The sequence below is a fragment of the Leptidea sinapis genome, chromosome 20 (genome assembly GCF_905404315.1).
Source record: "Leptidea sinapis chromosome 20, ilLepSina1.1, whole genome shotgun sequence".
NCBI classification, from domain to species: Eukaryota; Metazoa; Arthropoda; class Insecta; order Lepidoptera; family Pieridae; genus Leptidea; species Leptidea sinapis.
In genome coordinates, this window is record NC_066284.1 from 10470249 (window position 1) to 10488161 (window position 17913).

At 35.1% G+C, this 17913-nt stretch overlaps 1 protein-coding gene and 1 long non-coding RNA gene across 4 annotated transcripts in view; one reads left to right on the forward strand and one right to left on the reverse strand.

Annotated features, from left to right (window-relative positions):
• The window catches only part of LOC126970137 (filamin-A), a 128040-nt gene that overhangs the window by 26502 nt on the left and 83625 nt on the right, over positions 1-17913 (forward strand). Inside the window, exons 1-2 of one of the 3 annotated variants that reach the window (XM_050815876.1) lie at positions 14403-14499; positions 17631-17743. The exons of 1 other annotated variant lie outside the window; for it this stretch is intronic. In XM_050815876.1, the coding sequence (XP_050671833.1) occupies positions 14489-14499; positions 17631-17743 (124 nt within the window). In that variant the 5' untranslated portion in view covers positions 14403-14488. Of the gene's footprint in view, positions 1-14402; positions 14500-17630; positions 17744-17913 lie in introns of those variants that run through there. One more of the 3 variants, XM_050815877.1, reaches the window with a different exon arrangement.
• Positions 13436-14944, reverse strand: LOC126970217 (uncharacterized). The gene is made up of 2 exons (XR_007730567.1): positions 14748-14944; positions 13436-14120 (listed from the first exon to the last, which is right to left on the reverse strand). It is a non-coding gene; the product is annotated as an uncharacterized LOC126970217 (long non-coding RNA).

Genomic DNA, 17913 nt, shown 5'->3' on the forward strand with positions numbered 1-17913 from the left:
ATCGTGCGCCGCTTTTGACACCTGTCAAAAGATAAAATAGTCGTCACACCCACTTTTTAAGCGACGTGAGACATTTGTAAATTCTCAGTATTTCTTTAATATTATCACAAGAATTTTAATTTGGAATGCAGTGAGTAGAGTATCCAAAATAACAAATTGTCGTAAATACTTGTTTGAAGAAATCACTTTAATTACGATATAAACGCTTAGAGATGGTTATTATTGTATTTCTCCACGGACGAGTAAAAATAAAAGGACTCCGCACCGTGAATTAGCAGGTGAAGCACCGTTATGCTAGTGTGTGTGCGGTTACGGGGGATACTAGTTACACAATTTTTTTCTCCCTTAAATAATCATATATGGCCAGAAATACTTATATAATACCGTTTTTACACTATTTCACAACGTACGACGGCAATTTAAAAATATTTTATTGAGACGCAAACTGATCTGTCACAGACGATGACAATTCTCATAATGGCCGCCTATCGGCCTGTAGTAGTGTAAGTATGTGCGTGGGGCTATGTATTTACACGTTAATCGGCTTGTTTTGGTGCTAAACTGTTATGTCAGGTGACACAGAGTCCTTGTATTTTTACTTGTCCGTGTATTTCTGTGTAAAAAGGCAGTTTCAGAAGTCTCAGGACTACATTGTGTATCTTCTACCGCATTTATTACGGGGAGTGTTGCAATGAACTGTTTCACCCATTGACTTAATATTATATTCTAGCTCATAGACAAACAAACCATGCCAGAGAGGAGAATGTCTCTAGACAAAAAAAAAACACGAAACTCCACGGAGAGATGAGATGAGAGAATGAGAGAGATGTCAATTAAAAGTGGCAAACAACCTCCTTCAGATAAAACTCTTTCCAACCCCAAATTAGGAATGCAAATTTCTAATGCGAACCCGAATAACAAAAACACCCTTTATTGAAAATTACTACCAATTTTATTACTACTATTTATTTTTTGCTTTTTAGTCTTAAAACAATTATTATCATTTCGTCTTGGTCTTTGGCACAAGTACATTACCGGGTTTCGGATATAAAATATTGCTAACCATGAATATCCTGGAAAGAATAATGGGACAGACTATTTAAATTTTGAATTGCCATTGGACCTTGATATGTGTGCAATATTACAAATTTTATATTCCGCCGTTTCGACTTCGACATACGTTCAAAGATTTAGTAACATTCAAAGAAACGTGAATACTAATATAAGTAATAAGTTAATAAAAGTGGGACAGATTATACTACGTATATACAAGTGTAACAAAACTACCCATAAAGCCGAAAGGATGGAAGATGGAAGGAAGGAAGATGGGGCCTTATTACGAGTCTATTCACAATATTCAAGAACCGTACTAACGCTGTATAAAATACCCCAAAAAAGCAATAAAATATTATTATTTTCACTGATGTTCAAACCTTATTTCAGTAAAATTAAAGAGTTAAACTACGCAGAATGTACCTACATTTATACCTTATTTGCGGAACTACAAAAAATTTAAAAGACGATTCGTAGATGACTTCTACTCGGCGAAAGGAATTTTCCTACCAAATTTCAAAACTCTAGCCTAATGGTTCCAGATATCGTGATGAGTCAAAACATATGTCGAAATCTCTTATATTTTGTTTAATATCCGAACGACCGAGCTTTGCTCGGATTTTTAAGAATGTACAAAACTTGAACAAATAAAACTAATAGGACATCTGGATTCGAACCGGGGTCTTCTGCTTTCCAGATCACCCAATGTCCCATCTAAGCTATTATAGTCTTGTATATAATTTACCTTTGTATTCTACTGTTATTGTAGCTGTTTCTCATTAAAACACGGATAAAACTATTTTTTTTTTTAAATTGAAACCTAGCTCCATCAATTTTTCGCCCCCGAAACTACCTGTATACTAAATTTCATTAAAATCGTTGGAGCCGTTTCCGATATTCAGATTATATATATACAAGAATTGCTCGTTTAAGGTATAAGCTATAATTTAGATTAGGGGTTTGAAATGCAGAGAGAACGTATCAGCATCAATTCATGAATATTCAGTTCTCAATTATGAAAAAAGAAACAATCACCTATCAATAAATAAGTACTGAGAGTTGGTTACTAAAACCAAAAAAGTCTTTAGTAGAACAGCTCAATCGCATTCGTCCTTGACACAAGCGTCCTTGCTTCCGATCTCAAATAGGGAGACGTCCGGAAACGGCCCCATTCAAGGATAGGGCAGATTGAGGTCAGGCCTTCAACGGGAAGGTCAAACCTTGAATCTGAGGTCGGGCTGTATTGAAGCCTTGAACTACGTACGACCTTTCAAAGGCTACGTTTCTGGGAGCGCATTTCTGGATATAACTAGTTATTTTTTATTTTAATTTTTCTGTGCAATGGGTAAACTCCAAACCCGATTTTAATTTTTAATAAAATTTCACCCATAGAAAGCCCACAGAAATTTGATTCGACTTGGGCAAAGGCAGTCTCTGTCAATGATAAGTAAAATTTTAATTGTAAACTTTCAAAACGTCAGTGTCTAATTTCAATCGTCAATTTTAATTGCATTCGCCGATATAAATTTTAATTTAACTTTATTCCTATTTACAAAATGAGGCCTAAACGTGAATCAACATTTCACGCACTTTATTTCTGAACGTAACGAACCGCAAGTTATACTTTAGTTACAGAAGTTTTCCTAACATCATTCATATTTGAATTGATAACTTCTTTCGGTGCGCTGAGTTTTATTATCAATTACATATGTCATTACACTAAAACCAGCTTAAGACGATTTTACACAGATACAACCAAAATCGCATCTTAAGCGAGAAAGTATTATGCGGGATTGTGAAATAAAACGTACTACAAAGTAATATGTTCTAAGATCGTATAAAATTATGCATGTATAAATTAAATTAAATACATACCCCCTTATTCATAATAGTCTGCTAACTTAAAGCATTGCTAATTCTCACTCTGTCTTCTTCTATTGACCTAAGTCAGAATGAGAAAAAACACTCCACACTGTTTAGTGTATTTAAAGTAATCACTTATTTTGGTTTGACAGAAAGATTTTGTTGCATTACTAAATTACAAGATTTTCAACATAATTTAGCAGTGCGTTTTCGCTTTGATTTAAAGAAGCTGCAAGGCTTCTTAAGGCGAAGAGTAAGCAGACGTAAACATGGTGTTTTTAGACAAGTTTTGTGGTGAAAGTATAGCATTTCGAGCTATGAACACTACTTAATCCTGTTACACATATCCTTAAGTCTTATTTGTAGGTTGCTAATGCTTGCTGTTGGTTATAGTTAACACTGCCGAGCCTTTTTGAACTACCACTTTTCTTTGAAGTTAAACAAGTTTTTTGGCATGGCGTTACGCATTTTTTTTGGTACTTCTCTCAGAAAAGTTTTGTGTAGGTTCATTTATTCAGATTAGTAGTGAATAACGAGGATTGTAAGCATATACACATTTTCCACGCAAGAATTTTGAAAATATTGGCTTTGTTACGTGCCGGCAGCTGTGAACTCAAATCGCTCAAGGTCGCTGGCATTTAGTGTCGCCTTAAATCACTAACAGCTGATAATGTCTGGGCTATTGAAAAATCGTTGTTGACTCCTCTTCGTCTTTAATATTCTCACTTAGGGCTCCTTTTTGTGTGTTATTCACAGTCTCAGTTCACTTCACTTGATTGAATTTCGTAGGGTGCTACATTATCATCAATGGAAGAATATCTAGGAAAACCCTGTAGTATCAGGGGTTCTTTTTCCTCTGTTGTTGGCGTATAAGGTCTATGTGGGATGACGGGATGACGGGTTAAGAAATGCATGAAAACATGTCTTAAGTTGAAGAGACAGGCGTAAAATGTCGCATTAATCGAGTTCTACTGTAAATATATAATACAAGTCATCCCTATCACCTTCTAACGGGAATACCTCGAATTACCAATAATCCTGTAAAATATTAATGATATTATTAGTTTGACATTTAACCAAAAATCTCCATTCATTTCGCTCTGTTTGGTTCAGTTAACTTTCTTCTAATCGACCTCATAACATGACCGAACTATTTCAGCCAAATGCGCCTATATCAAGAGCTTTTTAAAAAAACTCCGTAAATATAATTAGTTAAATAAATATAATGCAAGGGAAAGAACTACCTGAAAACAGGCGCTTCCAAACAAATATTTAAGTGAGCACGAGCAACGTGGCCTGCGTTATAAGATACTTTCGAGGTATATTTAATAAAAGTAGAAAATTTTGTAATAAAAATACGTTTTTGTTATTTAAGCTTTCCAAGCTAAGGAAATTTATACTTTCTTATCAATTAAATAATCTCTTCAATTGTAATACTTAGTATTTTTCAGTTAATTTGTTTTTGTTTATATTTGTTCCTACAACAACTCATACATCTAAGGATTTGCAAACATTTTCTTCTCACTCTCGTCACTGTTCTCTTTTCTTCAAAATATAGTACTATCAAGTGTCCTGACCAATTTTTACATACAACCTTATCATCGTATCTTGGGCAGATCTAAAAAGACCGATAGTTTGAGAATCTCTGGCGTCTATCCATCCATTGAAGGCTCAATGCCTTCCAAATTACTGAGACCAGATAGTCAGCAGAATCACATGACTAACATACATTCACACATACATATATCACCGCACTCGCCGGCGAGTGCGAAGTCTCTTCGAACTTAGAATCCATTGGACTAACAGATATATTAGATCGTTAGTGATCTTCTCTCCTTCCAGCCTAGTGAGCAGCCGGTCCGAGGGTCGAGCTTCCTTCCGAGACGCCCCGCGCCTGTGAGCTACATTTTCAGCCTCCAAGGCCCCCGCCTGGCTTCGCTGTAAAAGCCTTTAGTGCTATCAGCACAGAGGAGGTTTTTAGTCAGTAGGGGGTATTTACACCCGAGCCCGACATTCTTCAATACCTAAATGTATTTTCCTCCTCTCGAAAAAAAAAAGAATCACATGATAATCTAATGGAGCCGGTTTTTTGTTCGGTTATACTGCGAAAACTACTGAACCCGTCCGAATAATACTAAAAGCATAAGATGCAGCGTGATTCTGAGAAGGTTTCAGTATATAATATGTTGGTGATTACTTATCCGGAAACATTGACGTACATAAACAAATACACTCACAATCGCCTATTAAAAGGTTGTCAAAAATGTCCGAGCGGCGTTGTATATACGTATAAATTAACTAATACAGAAAATATTAACACATTGAATTCAAATTAACACCTTATTTCGTGGCAGTAATGTTTAAATGTCTATTGTTGTGATTGTCTAATTGATTATGGTGCGAAAAGTGAAGAGCCGTCCGTCTCTTTCGCACATTTCGTCGTCAGTGTATTTTGTTTTAGTAATTGAAATCGTTTAAACACTTCGACACTTACCTGATATACGACACTCCATCCTTCTTAAGTTTAGATATGCTGTTATTTGGACAGTTTTTCACTTTGTCATTGCGTGGCGTTGTATTCAAAGCGCGGTCAAAACACATCAACGTAAACTCTGCCTAATAGACGCGTAGGCATAGTTTTGCTTCATACAATTTTTGATCACGATTGTGAATCTAGTTGTTTATTGTATGTCAATTTGCGGAATCTATATTTTATTGACTTGAAATATCTATTATATTCGCAATACATATTACAATACATATCATACCAGTCGCGGGGTACCTACAATCAATATGTCAAAACAACGTTTGCCGTGTTAGCACTAGTTTTTATCAATAGACTAGTTGACCCGACAGACGTTGTTCTGTATATAATAAATAAAAAATCTTTTTTTATGAATTTGTCAATAATATATCATAACATCAAGAATTACTTCGTAAAATATGCACCCTGCTGTCGTTATGAAATTGTTTCACAGCAGAACTGTCAAACCGTGCGTCAATAAATTCTCTCATTGAAATTATGTATGGACACATCAAAGGAAAAACAAATTTATTGTTTTTATTTAATTCCGAGCATTTTCCTATTTATTCGCCTTTTAAACCTTCTCTGGACTTCCACAAATAATTCAAGACCTAAATTTGTCAAATCGGTCCAGCCGTTCTCGAGTTTTAGCGAGACTAACGAACAGCAATTCATTTTTATATATATAGATGGAATAAAATCATCTTTGGCAAGTAAAGTCGCGTGTCAAAATCTAGCTGATAGAAAGCTACGGATAATTACCGCGCATTGTCATTGACAGAAGCCGGCGTATTGCCAAACTGCCACCTGTCACTTGTAATCTATCCAACTGCTGTCGCCTGAGACAATATTCTATAATAATAAACTACGTTTTAAACGCACACTTTTATTTTAATTAAATTAATGTGACGTCAGTATGATCGCTATTTTGGCACACTATTTTGGGCAAATTTATTGCTGTGAAATATGTTACCTACACGATGTTTGTTGGGAATTTAGAAAATTTTGGCTAATTATGATTCCCGACATCTTGTAAAATTGAAGGCGGAATGAACCCAAATACTCAATTATTTTACTTACTTTGTATTTAGTGCTTCGTATAATCATAGTAATTTGTAGTTAAATGTATGCCTACTTTTTAATTTTTAATAGAAGGTATTGTATTTCTGCCGTGAAGCAGTAATGTGCAAGCATTACTGTGGGTTTTTCAAGAATCCCGTGCGGCACTGCATTGTAATAGGCAGGGCATATCAATTACCATCAGGTGAACTGCTCGTCTCGTCCCATATTTTCATAGAAAAATCGATTTAAGATGATTAATGCAAATGCTGGTACCCATAACACAAGTTAGATTTTATCCTTAGATCATTAATATGTCTAGATCGACTATGACAGATGTGAAAACTTTGAAAAAATTGAGTGTTGAACTAAGCTCTATTTTGAGCAATGCACGCATACTAACACAAAGTGTCGTATAAATCGAGAGTGATGTAGCTTGTCACGCACACTAAAAAAAACTAATATACCTGGCCTGTTTTTATCGGTTGTCTAACAGCAAGAGAGTCCATCTAGACGTAGATATAAATTATCTAAGATTTTACCAGGTTTCAATGTTACTAATTAATCTATACTTTATTTAAGATATTTAATTATATATTTTTAAGACAGTTTTATCATATATATTGTTTGTGTTGATGACCTCTGTTTTAGTAAAATATACTTATTAATATTTTTGTGTGAAATGACAGAAGTAGCAGAGCTGACAAAATTGGTGAATTTAATTGCACGGTTTTCTTCGTTCTTAGATTTGTTACTGTTAACGCCTGTCGAGATTAAACTATCCGGGTTAATTAAAATAGTAATTGTTTTAATTAATTAATTGATCTCATTATGTTCACGACGAGATAGTTAGTTTCTAAAAATATCGAGTATTTATATATTTTTCTACAGATTTGAAATTTCTTGCAGAAATGTATACAATTTATTGTCTAAAGTCGCAGTTGAGATGCGATCACCGTGTGGGGTGAGACCACAGGGTGAGACTGATTGATAAGATTCCGAATGCGGTAATACGAGCGCGCTGTGGTCCGAAAGAAGATATCGTGATGAGGGTTTAGAAAGGTATACTGAAATGTTTGGACACGTGGAGCGAATGAGTGAAGAAAGAATGACTTATCAAATATATAAGGCAAGTGTGTGTGGGCCAGTCGGTCGCGGAATACTTCGTAGGACAATTTCTGCCGAATTCCACATTCTTCGCACAACACGCCACAAATTAGGATATCATCCCGACAATCTGGACGTGTGGCGGTCCTCAACAGTACAGTTATAAGGAATTTTCTTCCATATGATTCCTCTGGTGTTGCAAGATAATGTAGGCGGTGGTAATCACTTAACACAAGGTGACCCGTACGTACATTTGTCCTCCTTTTCTATATAAAGAAATAAGACATTCGCTGACTAATGAAATTGACGCCGTTTTGACGAGCATGTATGAAAAGGGTACTTAATGAATGTAAAGGAAACGCGTAAGCATTTTACTAACTTTTAACTACCATTGCATATCCTTTACCAGGCATGCATACACGGGAAGACGAGCAGGTTATCACTAGTTATCTTATAGTTCACAACAATAAAATAAGTATCGTAACGACTCTGATAGTTTACAAGTGGGAGGCTCCTTTGTACAGGATGCCGGCTAGGTTATTTGTACTACAACAGCGCCTATTTCTGCCGTGAAGCAGTTATGTGTAAGCATTACTGTGTTTCGGTCTGAAGGGCGCCGTTACTAGTGAAATTACTGGACAAATGAGATTTAACATGCTATGTCTCAAGGTGACGACCGCAGTTGTAGTGCCGCTCAGAATTTTTGGGTTTTCAACTGCATTTTAATAGACAGGGCGTATCAATTACCATCAGCTGAACGTCCTGCTCGTCTCGTCCCTTATAGTCATTAAAAAAAATTGTAAAATCTAATTGGTTCTTTTTAACAGATATTCCTGTGACTCATAAGAAAACATTTGTGCACAAAAGTGTTATTTTCAATTAACAACAATATTTGTTCACCATTCAAATAAGTTGTATAATTTTATTGAAATGAGCGCAAAAAAAGAATGCTGGGAGAGTTTCTTGCGCCGCTTCTTCTCTCTCAGAGCGCCATTTGTTTCCGAAGCTGTAGTAGTATCTAGTAGTTATTAGAAATGACATCAAAAACAAATTCTAAGGGAATCAATTTTGAGAAAATAAATGCCTTTTATGCCTCTTTAATGCAAAAATTCCTATGTCATTAGTAATTGCCTAAAAACAATAGTTAAACCACGCGTACAAACTTAACATACCCACTAGTATATTATCGTTTAAATTAAGAGACAATATATCATCTTCATATACAAACGATGTTGCAACCCGGTACACTTGTCTTGTCTGTTCAGTGAGGTTATAATTAACTATTATTACATTGTTTGTATTTATTTAACTAATAGGTGCACACATTTAAATAATGGGTGCGTGTTTATTCGCAAATTCGTTAGTCAGTTTATATTTTTTTTTTTTATGGAATAGGAGGACAAACGAGCGTACGGGTCACCTGTTGTTAAGTGATCACCGCCGCCCATACTCTCTTGCAACACCAGAGGAATCACAGGAGCGTTGCCGGCCTTTAAGGAAGGTGTACGCGCCTTTTTTGAAGGTACCCATGTCGTATCGTCCCGGAAACACCGCACAAGGAAGTAATAATAAGAAATAGAAGCTTTATCAAAAATATGATCGGATTATCACTTTTGATAATTTATTACTCTTTGTAACCTCGATACTAAAAGGATTTTTAAAGCTCAAGAAAGTTAGCCCCCCATTGATTTTTTTTTTATTACATCGTTAGTTCGCCATTTGTTCTTGATTGTCTCTATAAACATTTGTTTGTTCTCGATTTTTTTTTAAATTTGCAATTCATTAAAATTGGTTAACGCACGCAATTCATTAAAAACAACGCACGAGCCGAGCGTAGCGTGCCGCGGCAGCGGCCGGCGAGTGCCAGAACAAATAGTAAGCGTTTCCCCCCATTTTTAATTAATTGTTTTTAAATAAACAACAAAAGAACAAACAATTATTTATAGCGAACAATTAAGAACAAACTACGAACTAACGATATGCGATATTGAAAATTCAAAAATAGAAAAAAATTTTTTTTTGGGGGGCTAAGTTTGATGAGCCGATTTTTAAAATGTTTTTGTCTTTTAGCTGAAAAATAGTGCCTTTGCTTTATAAAACCAGTAAGGAAAAGTCGTTTTTACTCACTCTAAAAAAAAGCAAAATATTTCTTGACTTCGAATCATTTTGGCTTCAATTATAGGCTCCTCCGATTGTTCGAGATTCAAACTCTTTTATCATATTTTATTTATACTTCTAGATAGACTGTGACAGCTGTGAACACTTCGAAAAAAAATAGCGTTGATTTTTAGCCTCTATTTTCAGCAACGCACGCACAAATATAACAGAGTGACATACGTATCGCGAGCGAAAGACATAGCCGTCATGCACACTACAGTAAAAAACCTGGTCTGTTACCATGCGTTGTCTAACAGAAAGAAGCTGTATCTATCTTTAAATTATCTAAGATATAGACTATAAAGTAAATCTTATATCTTTAAACGAGCAATTCTTGTATATAAATATATATATAAACTGAATCTTGGAAACGGCTCCAACGAATTTAATAAAATTTAGTATACAGGTAGTTTCGGGGGCGAAAAATCGATCTAGCTAAGATTCAATTTTAAATAATGTAGTTTTATTCGTGTTTTAATGAGAAACTGCTACAATAACATTAGAATACAAAGTTAAATTTTGCCACTATATACAAGAATATAATATTTCAGATGTGACATTGGGTGATCCAGATGTACTATAAGTTTTTTTTTTGTTCAACTTTTGTACCTTCTTGAAAATCCGAGCAAGGCTCGGGCATCCAGGTACTATTACTAATATAAGAGGATTGGATCACCATCTGTCAAAGCTCTCTAGTCTTTTTGCAGTTTCATCACAAATTTAAATGTATATTTTCTACATTGAACAAGAGATCTTTGCAGAATATATGCGTGCGTGGGAGTTAATAACAGTTTTAATTATCGAACATGACAATTTTATGTTTCCTTTATTTATGAATTGGTTTTTGCGGTGTTTTTACGAAATGCTAATATATACGACGATAAATATACAATATGATATAATTTACTCAGATCATCCGAGGCTATTCTTATACTTACTTATTGGTAATGAATACTTATAATAATAACTGGTAATAACAAATTGTTTAGATCTGAATAGCGACATCTTAAGTCAATTTCCTAATATACAAATATTGGGGTTGAGCAGGTTATCAACTCTAAATTCTGTAGATGAAGCCACAACCTGAGATTTGAACAAGATATACCAAAATTTACGACCCATGCGTACCTACTCGAACGGTTGGCTCAGTTTGAAAGAGCATCGTTTATAAATTTTGGTTACAAATTTAATTAATTTGTATACTTGAGTGTTTGATAGAACTCGCCGATTGGTACGCTACGTGATAAAAGAACTTTGTCATAATATGAGTATCAATACCAGCTAGGAATCAAAGTAAATGAACTATAGGCCGTTTTCAATAACGTATCTCTAGTTACGGATATATTGCTATTACTGTTTAATGACAAGATTTTATCTATCCATAGTTACGTCCAATATAGTTATTTTCCAATGCTGCTTGCTAGCTTGCGTAAAGGATAGATTTGTATACCTCTAGTAAGTGAAACTAAGGATAGATAGGTTATTGAAAAGAAAGATACTCTAGGACGTCACGGACGTCACCTGCCTCAGATCAGCAGGCATTATTAGTCATGAGTGAGGTATGAGTCATCAGCAGGACATTTGCAGCTCTTGATATCCCAGCTATTGGATAGCCAAGTCGTATTGCTCGTCTGATGAGAAAGCTCATGGTCGCTCAGAGAGCATTGGGGGATATGCTAAAAGTTTCCCTGCGAGATCGAATCAGAAACTAGGACAACCAAGATTGCGAAACTGGAGGGGCAGTGGGCAGGACACATAGTTCGACGGACAGATAGCCGTTGGGGCAGCAAAGTACTCAAATGGCAACCACGTACCGAAACGCGTAGTGTTGGTAGTCACCCCACTAGATGGTCCGATGATAGTCAAGATCGCCAAAATAGGTTGGATGAGGGTAGCGCAGGATTGGATTAATTCGTTATTTTTATTTTGAATAAAACAGCGTCTGTCGGGTCAGCTAGAAAAATGATAAACATTATCGGCCTTACAAATAAATAGCCTAACTTACTAGAGGTAGACAAATCCATCCTTTTACGCTTACATTCAAATAACCTATCGATAGATAGTATTGGACTATAATTATATTGGACATAACAATGGATAGATGAGATCTTGTCATTAAACGGTGGGACAATGTATCCGTAACTAGAGATACGTTATTGAACGGCCGTATATGTGACTACATTGTCAATACAATGATAATTTAAAAGATTTCCGAAAGTCAAGCAGCCTTGCAAATAAACGCGGGAAACGTTATACGTTCTCAAAAATCTATTGTTGCATATTCTTTTTTTATTTAGGTATACCCTTATACCAAGTTTATTTGTAAGTATGTCTTTACATATATCTCTTGATGAGTATCATAAATTATCGTATGCTAATTCACTACGCACTATTGTCAGCTGGGATTGTTTGCTATGTGGCTGTATGGCAAATTGCCCTGCGTCTATTGCTTTTATTTGAAAGCAATTGATTTATCATTTATCTACTATTACATTTGTTACTATTAGTTGTATTAATTATTTCGTTTTATATATCTAAACTTTATTACGAGCACGTACCTAGATACAAAATTGAAAATAATAGTATTATAAGAAAATATTTCTTTTCTTAGCTCATTATTATTATATTATTATTTCAATCCGTATTTTACAAGTCCATTATGGATTCCGACTTATTCCGGCTAATTCGGAATCATAATTATTGTTGTGTATGCGATTTTCTTATAGCCTGGCAACTGTCCTGTGATTCCTCTGGCGTTGCAGTAGAATCTGGGCGGCGGTAATTATGTCTTGTCTCAGGTGACCCTTAACACGTTCCCAGCGTCACTGATTTATCTGTACTTTCCATTACTGCGTTACGAGACGTTTGAAACCTCATTCTGAACCAGAGTTTTCTGTTTCAAGCCTCGTTTCGCACTCATCGTGTTAAGCTCGATTGTCCTTCTCTTCGAAAAAATTGTATTGTACTTTGCAGATTAGGGTATACTAATATTCAAGAACTTATACATCTAAAGCTGAGTGCATAACTAACTAACATTAGCAATAACAGATATGTTATAGTACCGGTTAAACAAAAAATGAGTTGCACCATTTGACAAAAAATTTTAGATGACATCACAACTTTGAATCTTAATCGCAACCGTGAAATCTTCGCCGGCTATTGTTATTGTTAAATAGCTATTTCTGCCGTGAATGAATGTGTAAGCATTATTGTGTTTTGGTATGAAAGGCGCCGTGGCTAGTGAAATTACTGGGCAAATGAGACTTAACATCTCATGTCTCAAGGTGACGAGCGCAGTTTAGTGCCGCTCAGAATTTTTGGGGCTTTTGAAGAAACCTAAGCGGCACTGCATTGTAATTTTATATATCAATTACCAATCAGGTGAACGTCCTGCTCGTCTCGTCCCTTATTTTCATAAAAAAAAGCTAAATAGTGACCTGATAAAACTCACTTTTTAACTTTAATTTTAACTATGCTAAGTAAGGAATACGATGGTGCACCAAATTCCTGTTATAGTCAGCCTATTTATGAGCTGAATTATTCCTTTATGTATATGCAGTTAGTTACGTAATCAACGTAGTTCAGATATTTAAATCTGAAAACCTAAGAGATGAGTATTGGTTGGTTAGTACAAGTTTAATAACTACAATTTTTAATAAAATCGTAACAAAGTATTTTAAAATTGTTTATTCTACATCATATTATTGAATATTTTTTAAAGAAAAACTTTATACCGAAGACAAAAAGATGTATTTTATACCATATTGGTCTGCACTCTGTATGTACCGGTACCAATGTATGAGCAAAACGCAAAAACTACTGCATAGATTTAATTTGTAGCAACACTATTGTAACTATTCGTTGTGTTACCATACTTGGACTATTACATACTCTTTCTAATTATAGGGATGTAATATTTTGTACGACGAGCAGACATGTTACCAAAAATATAAGTAACTAAAAGTACTCTGTGTAACGAACTCTGTACCGTGTACTAGTGTAGTCGCTGAATAAACTATACACAAATCATATATTCGTCCTGATCACACATTACGAGCATCCCTTAGCAAGTGAATAGTTAAAAATTCAAAAGCATGAATATTATTAAGAGATCGGGACAAGTGATAACATAATTTAGGCTAGGAAAATAATATTATCACGCACGTATAGGAATAGTATTTTTGCTGCTTTATGTTTAATAAGTCTATAAAGAACATCTTATCTTGGTATCCATAATCAGGGCCGCAGTTATGACGGCTCAAAAATACGACGAAACTTAATACGTAAGTATCCATCCGTACTCTGTGACGAAACGCTTGTCTTCTCGATTCTTTAACGACATTTGTTACAGCGCCACCTATCGGAACAATACAAAATCATTACACTATTACAACTGTATTTGTTAACGCTGACGCGGTCTGCACTTGTGCGTTACAAAACATATTATACGATCAACGCCATCTCTTGAAAAGCTCTACTAAAGTCTAAAGCTGAAACTGAATGTGAAAACTGAAATCGGCGACTGAAATATTTCTTCAAGAGAGATTCACGATATTATACATCCGACGGGCATATTTTATGCGACGTGACGCGAACTTGGCTTTCCCAAAATAGTTTAGTTTGACACTTCAACGGAGGAAACATGTAGTTTTTATTTTGAATTACTTCATTTAGCTTTATTTATTACAACAAAACCTTAGCTAGTGATAATTTAGATTAGTCAAAATGGATTCGGGGTAAATATAAGCTTTGTGCATGCTCTGAGCATGAAAACGTGTTGATAATGCCAGTTGCTCACATCATTGTTTTGACTTGATAACAATATAACCTATAAATTCAAATGGCATAACCATAAAATATTGTTTTAAATACATTTTTGTATTAGTATTAACTCAACTTGATGATTTTGCGTAAATTAAGTAAGATTTTCCTGAAAATATGCAATTAAAATTAATTAATTGAATTTAGATACATAGGTACTTACCTACTCACAACATTAATAATAATACGCATTACACGTAGGTTTTGTTGTACTGACAGAAAAGTAAATATAATATTGAAGTCGGACCATCTGGTACTTTTAGGTTCGTCTTTCTGTCTGTTTCTTTGTTGCGGCTAATTGTGTAATTTTAATAAACTCAAAGTAATTCCCATTATAAAACTTTTTGTCCCCATATTAGCTTTGTCACTGCACTGTGGAAATTCCACAGTGCAGTGACAAAATGACGTGGAATTGACATTTGACATGATCAACATGACAGGTAGACGTAATCTTAAACTTGGAGTAACTTTACAACACGTTTATTAATAAGACAGCATAAGTATAACCACCGAGTAGACATGGCTATGACTGCTTAACCAATCATAATGAGCTTTTAAAACTGAATGCGATGTAAATATTCTGTCAGACTGTTTTAATTTTTATTGCTGCTGGATTTGTGAACTAGGTTTCTGTTTGGTCCTGGATAATTCCATTTGCATGATGTTTAGGTCTGGCATTCTATAATCTTCACCATTCTATAACAATCTTCTTGCCTCGCACAGCCGCTTTGTGGAATCGATTACCGGCTGCAGTCTTTTCTGTATATATATACAGAAAAGACTGCAGACTTGGGAACCTTTAACGAAGATTAAAGCTTACTCATATAAGGTTGCCAGCCATAACCCTTCACATTCAAAGCCGTTTGCCGCTTTTTATATGTAATGTATAATTAAATAGCCTTAGGACGGTTGCTCCATTCACAAATGGGAGGTACACTATATTGAAAAAACGTGTGTGTGTAGAAACTGACTGATAGAATTCCGAATGCGGTAATACGAGCGCGCTGTGGTTTGAAAAAGGATGTTGTGACAAGGACTGAAAAAGGAATGCTGATATGGTTTGGACACGTGGAGCGAATGAGTGAAAAAAGAATGACGCTTAAATATATAAGGCAAGTGTGTGTGGGCAAGTCGGTCGCGGGAGACCTCGTAGAACATTCGTCGACAAAATTGGGGACGTTTTGAGAAAAGGAGAGGTCCGAAGCACCCGCAACCGGTGAATAGCAACCAGCATGTATAAAAAGAGTAATGAATGTAGAGGAAGCGCGTGAGGTTTGTAAGGATAGAAGCAAATGGCATTCTATTGTCTCTGCCTACCCCGACGGGAAAAAGGCGTGAGTGCGTGTGTGTGTGTGTGTGTGTGTGTGTGTGTGTGTGTACTTATGTGCGCACGCACGAAGTTTGGCGTAAACAACATTGGCGTAACAAAACAAAAATTATTCGTCGTATTAAATACAACTAATGAAAATATTATTATACCGCATAGTTTGGTTAAATAACGTTTATTTAAACATCACTAAATAATTTTTATGCAGTTAGAAAGAAATGATTTTTTTTAAATACACAAAAACAAAGTAAAATTTATTTAATTCTCATCCATTGGTTGCCATATGAGTTACAAGGGGCTTTTGGTAGCTGAACTCTAAAGTATGATACAAATGGTCTAGTTGACAACTAACGTCAGGGTGTCGAATTTGGGTATCGTAAAAGTTCACTCTGAATTTTTACATGGTGGTACATGTTTTTTGTTAAATTCAAATTCAAAATCACTTTATTCATATAGATCACGGAAATAGCACTTATGAATGTCAAAAAAAAATATTTTTTCTTATTTAATCTACCGCTACTTCGTAAAGGGTTGAGCTAATGAGAAGAAGTAGCAAGAAACTCATTGCCACTCTTTGTTATGAATCATGAATTGAAATATAAACTATTCAATCTACTAAAGTCGGACTTAACAGCATTCAGTTATTGGAACACTCAGAATAAAATTCGACAGTATCTTTACAGCCCCTTTCAACCACTATATTATACTTTAAACCCGTTCAGAGAACCTTAAGAGTCAAAGACTAACGGTCTTACAAATAAACATGGAATAAAATTATACTTGAGAAGTTTACAAATAGACATTTTGCTTATGATTGGTTTATTCGGAGGTATAAAGTTTCCTGCGTTTATTTGCAAGGCTGCTTCAGAAATATCATTCTATTGATAGTGTTGTCAGCGATATAGGCAGTGTACAAGTTTCTTCTTTCATGTTTCATTGCTTGTTTAAGTCTTGTTTTCTTCTTGTTTCCTTTATTGATTGACTTATTATTTTTACGATGACTTTTGACAAATTAATAAATAAAAAAAGTGTGTGTGTACTCATGTATGCACGCAAGAACTTATACTTCTTTGGCCTAACAAAGCCAAAATACTTAAAATTATTTCCTCCTGCTATTCTACGTTTGTAGAAAGAAAAATATTGTTAAAATCTTGCTAGGATGGTTTTGACACTTAATCATTAAATAACGATAACGGCTGTACGGGCTTGAACCCTTTGCCTATCCTAATAATGGACGAAGAAACCAAAAAAAAATAAGAATGTCGCAAACGTTTAAAAATTTTAGTGATGCGCGCGCCACTTAAAATTTCACTCTCATCATTTTTTCATTACGCGCCTAAAGAAGTATAACTTCAAAAGCGACCTTATTTTATTAAGGACAGAATAACGTCAGACGGTCAGATATTATTTAGTTTGTATTAATTGTCGTTTGGCCAATTTATTACGTCTTCATATTATCTATAAACAAAGTTATATTATTATATAATTTTACACATTCCTCAACGATGTACGATGGAAAATTTATTTTAACGGCACTTAAGATTTTATTTGCAACTAAATTTTTGGTGCTTTCGAAAACACACCTAAATACAAATCTTTTCGGAATTAGCACTTAAGATAAGTCATGACATTAAGATACCCCTCTAATGAACCCTTATAATTCCCGCCAGGTGTTTTCTAACCATTTCCTGAATTCATGATGAAATAATTTTGTTTTAGAGAAGATAAAAAGACACTGAGTGACACTTCTACTCCGTGCTGGTACATTGATTCGGCATACGCATCCTCACTCAAAGTCTCGCTTCAGTTACCTACCCGGCAGTTTCTGGAAGGTAAGACAAAAAAGTATTTCTTTTACTATCAAAAGATCCGACAGTTGGGGATCCAGTACACTGTTTACGTGGGAAATCAGAAAGCCGGAGATCCGTAGGAGAACCAATTTCATCGGCATATCTTGAAGGAGAGATGGCCGTTGGGGAGTAAAGTCCTCGAATGGCAACCA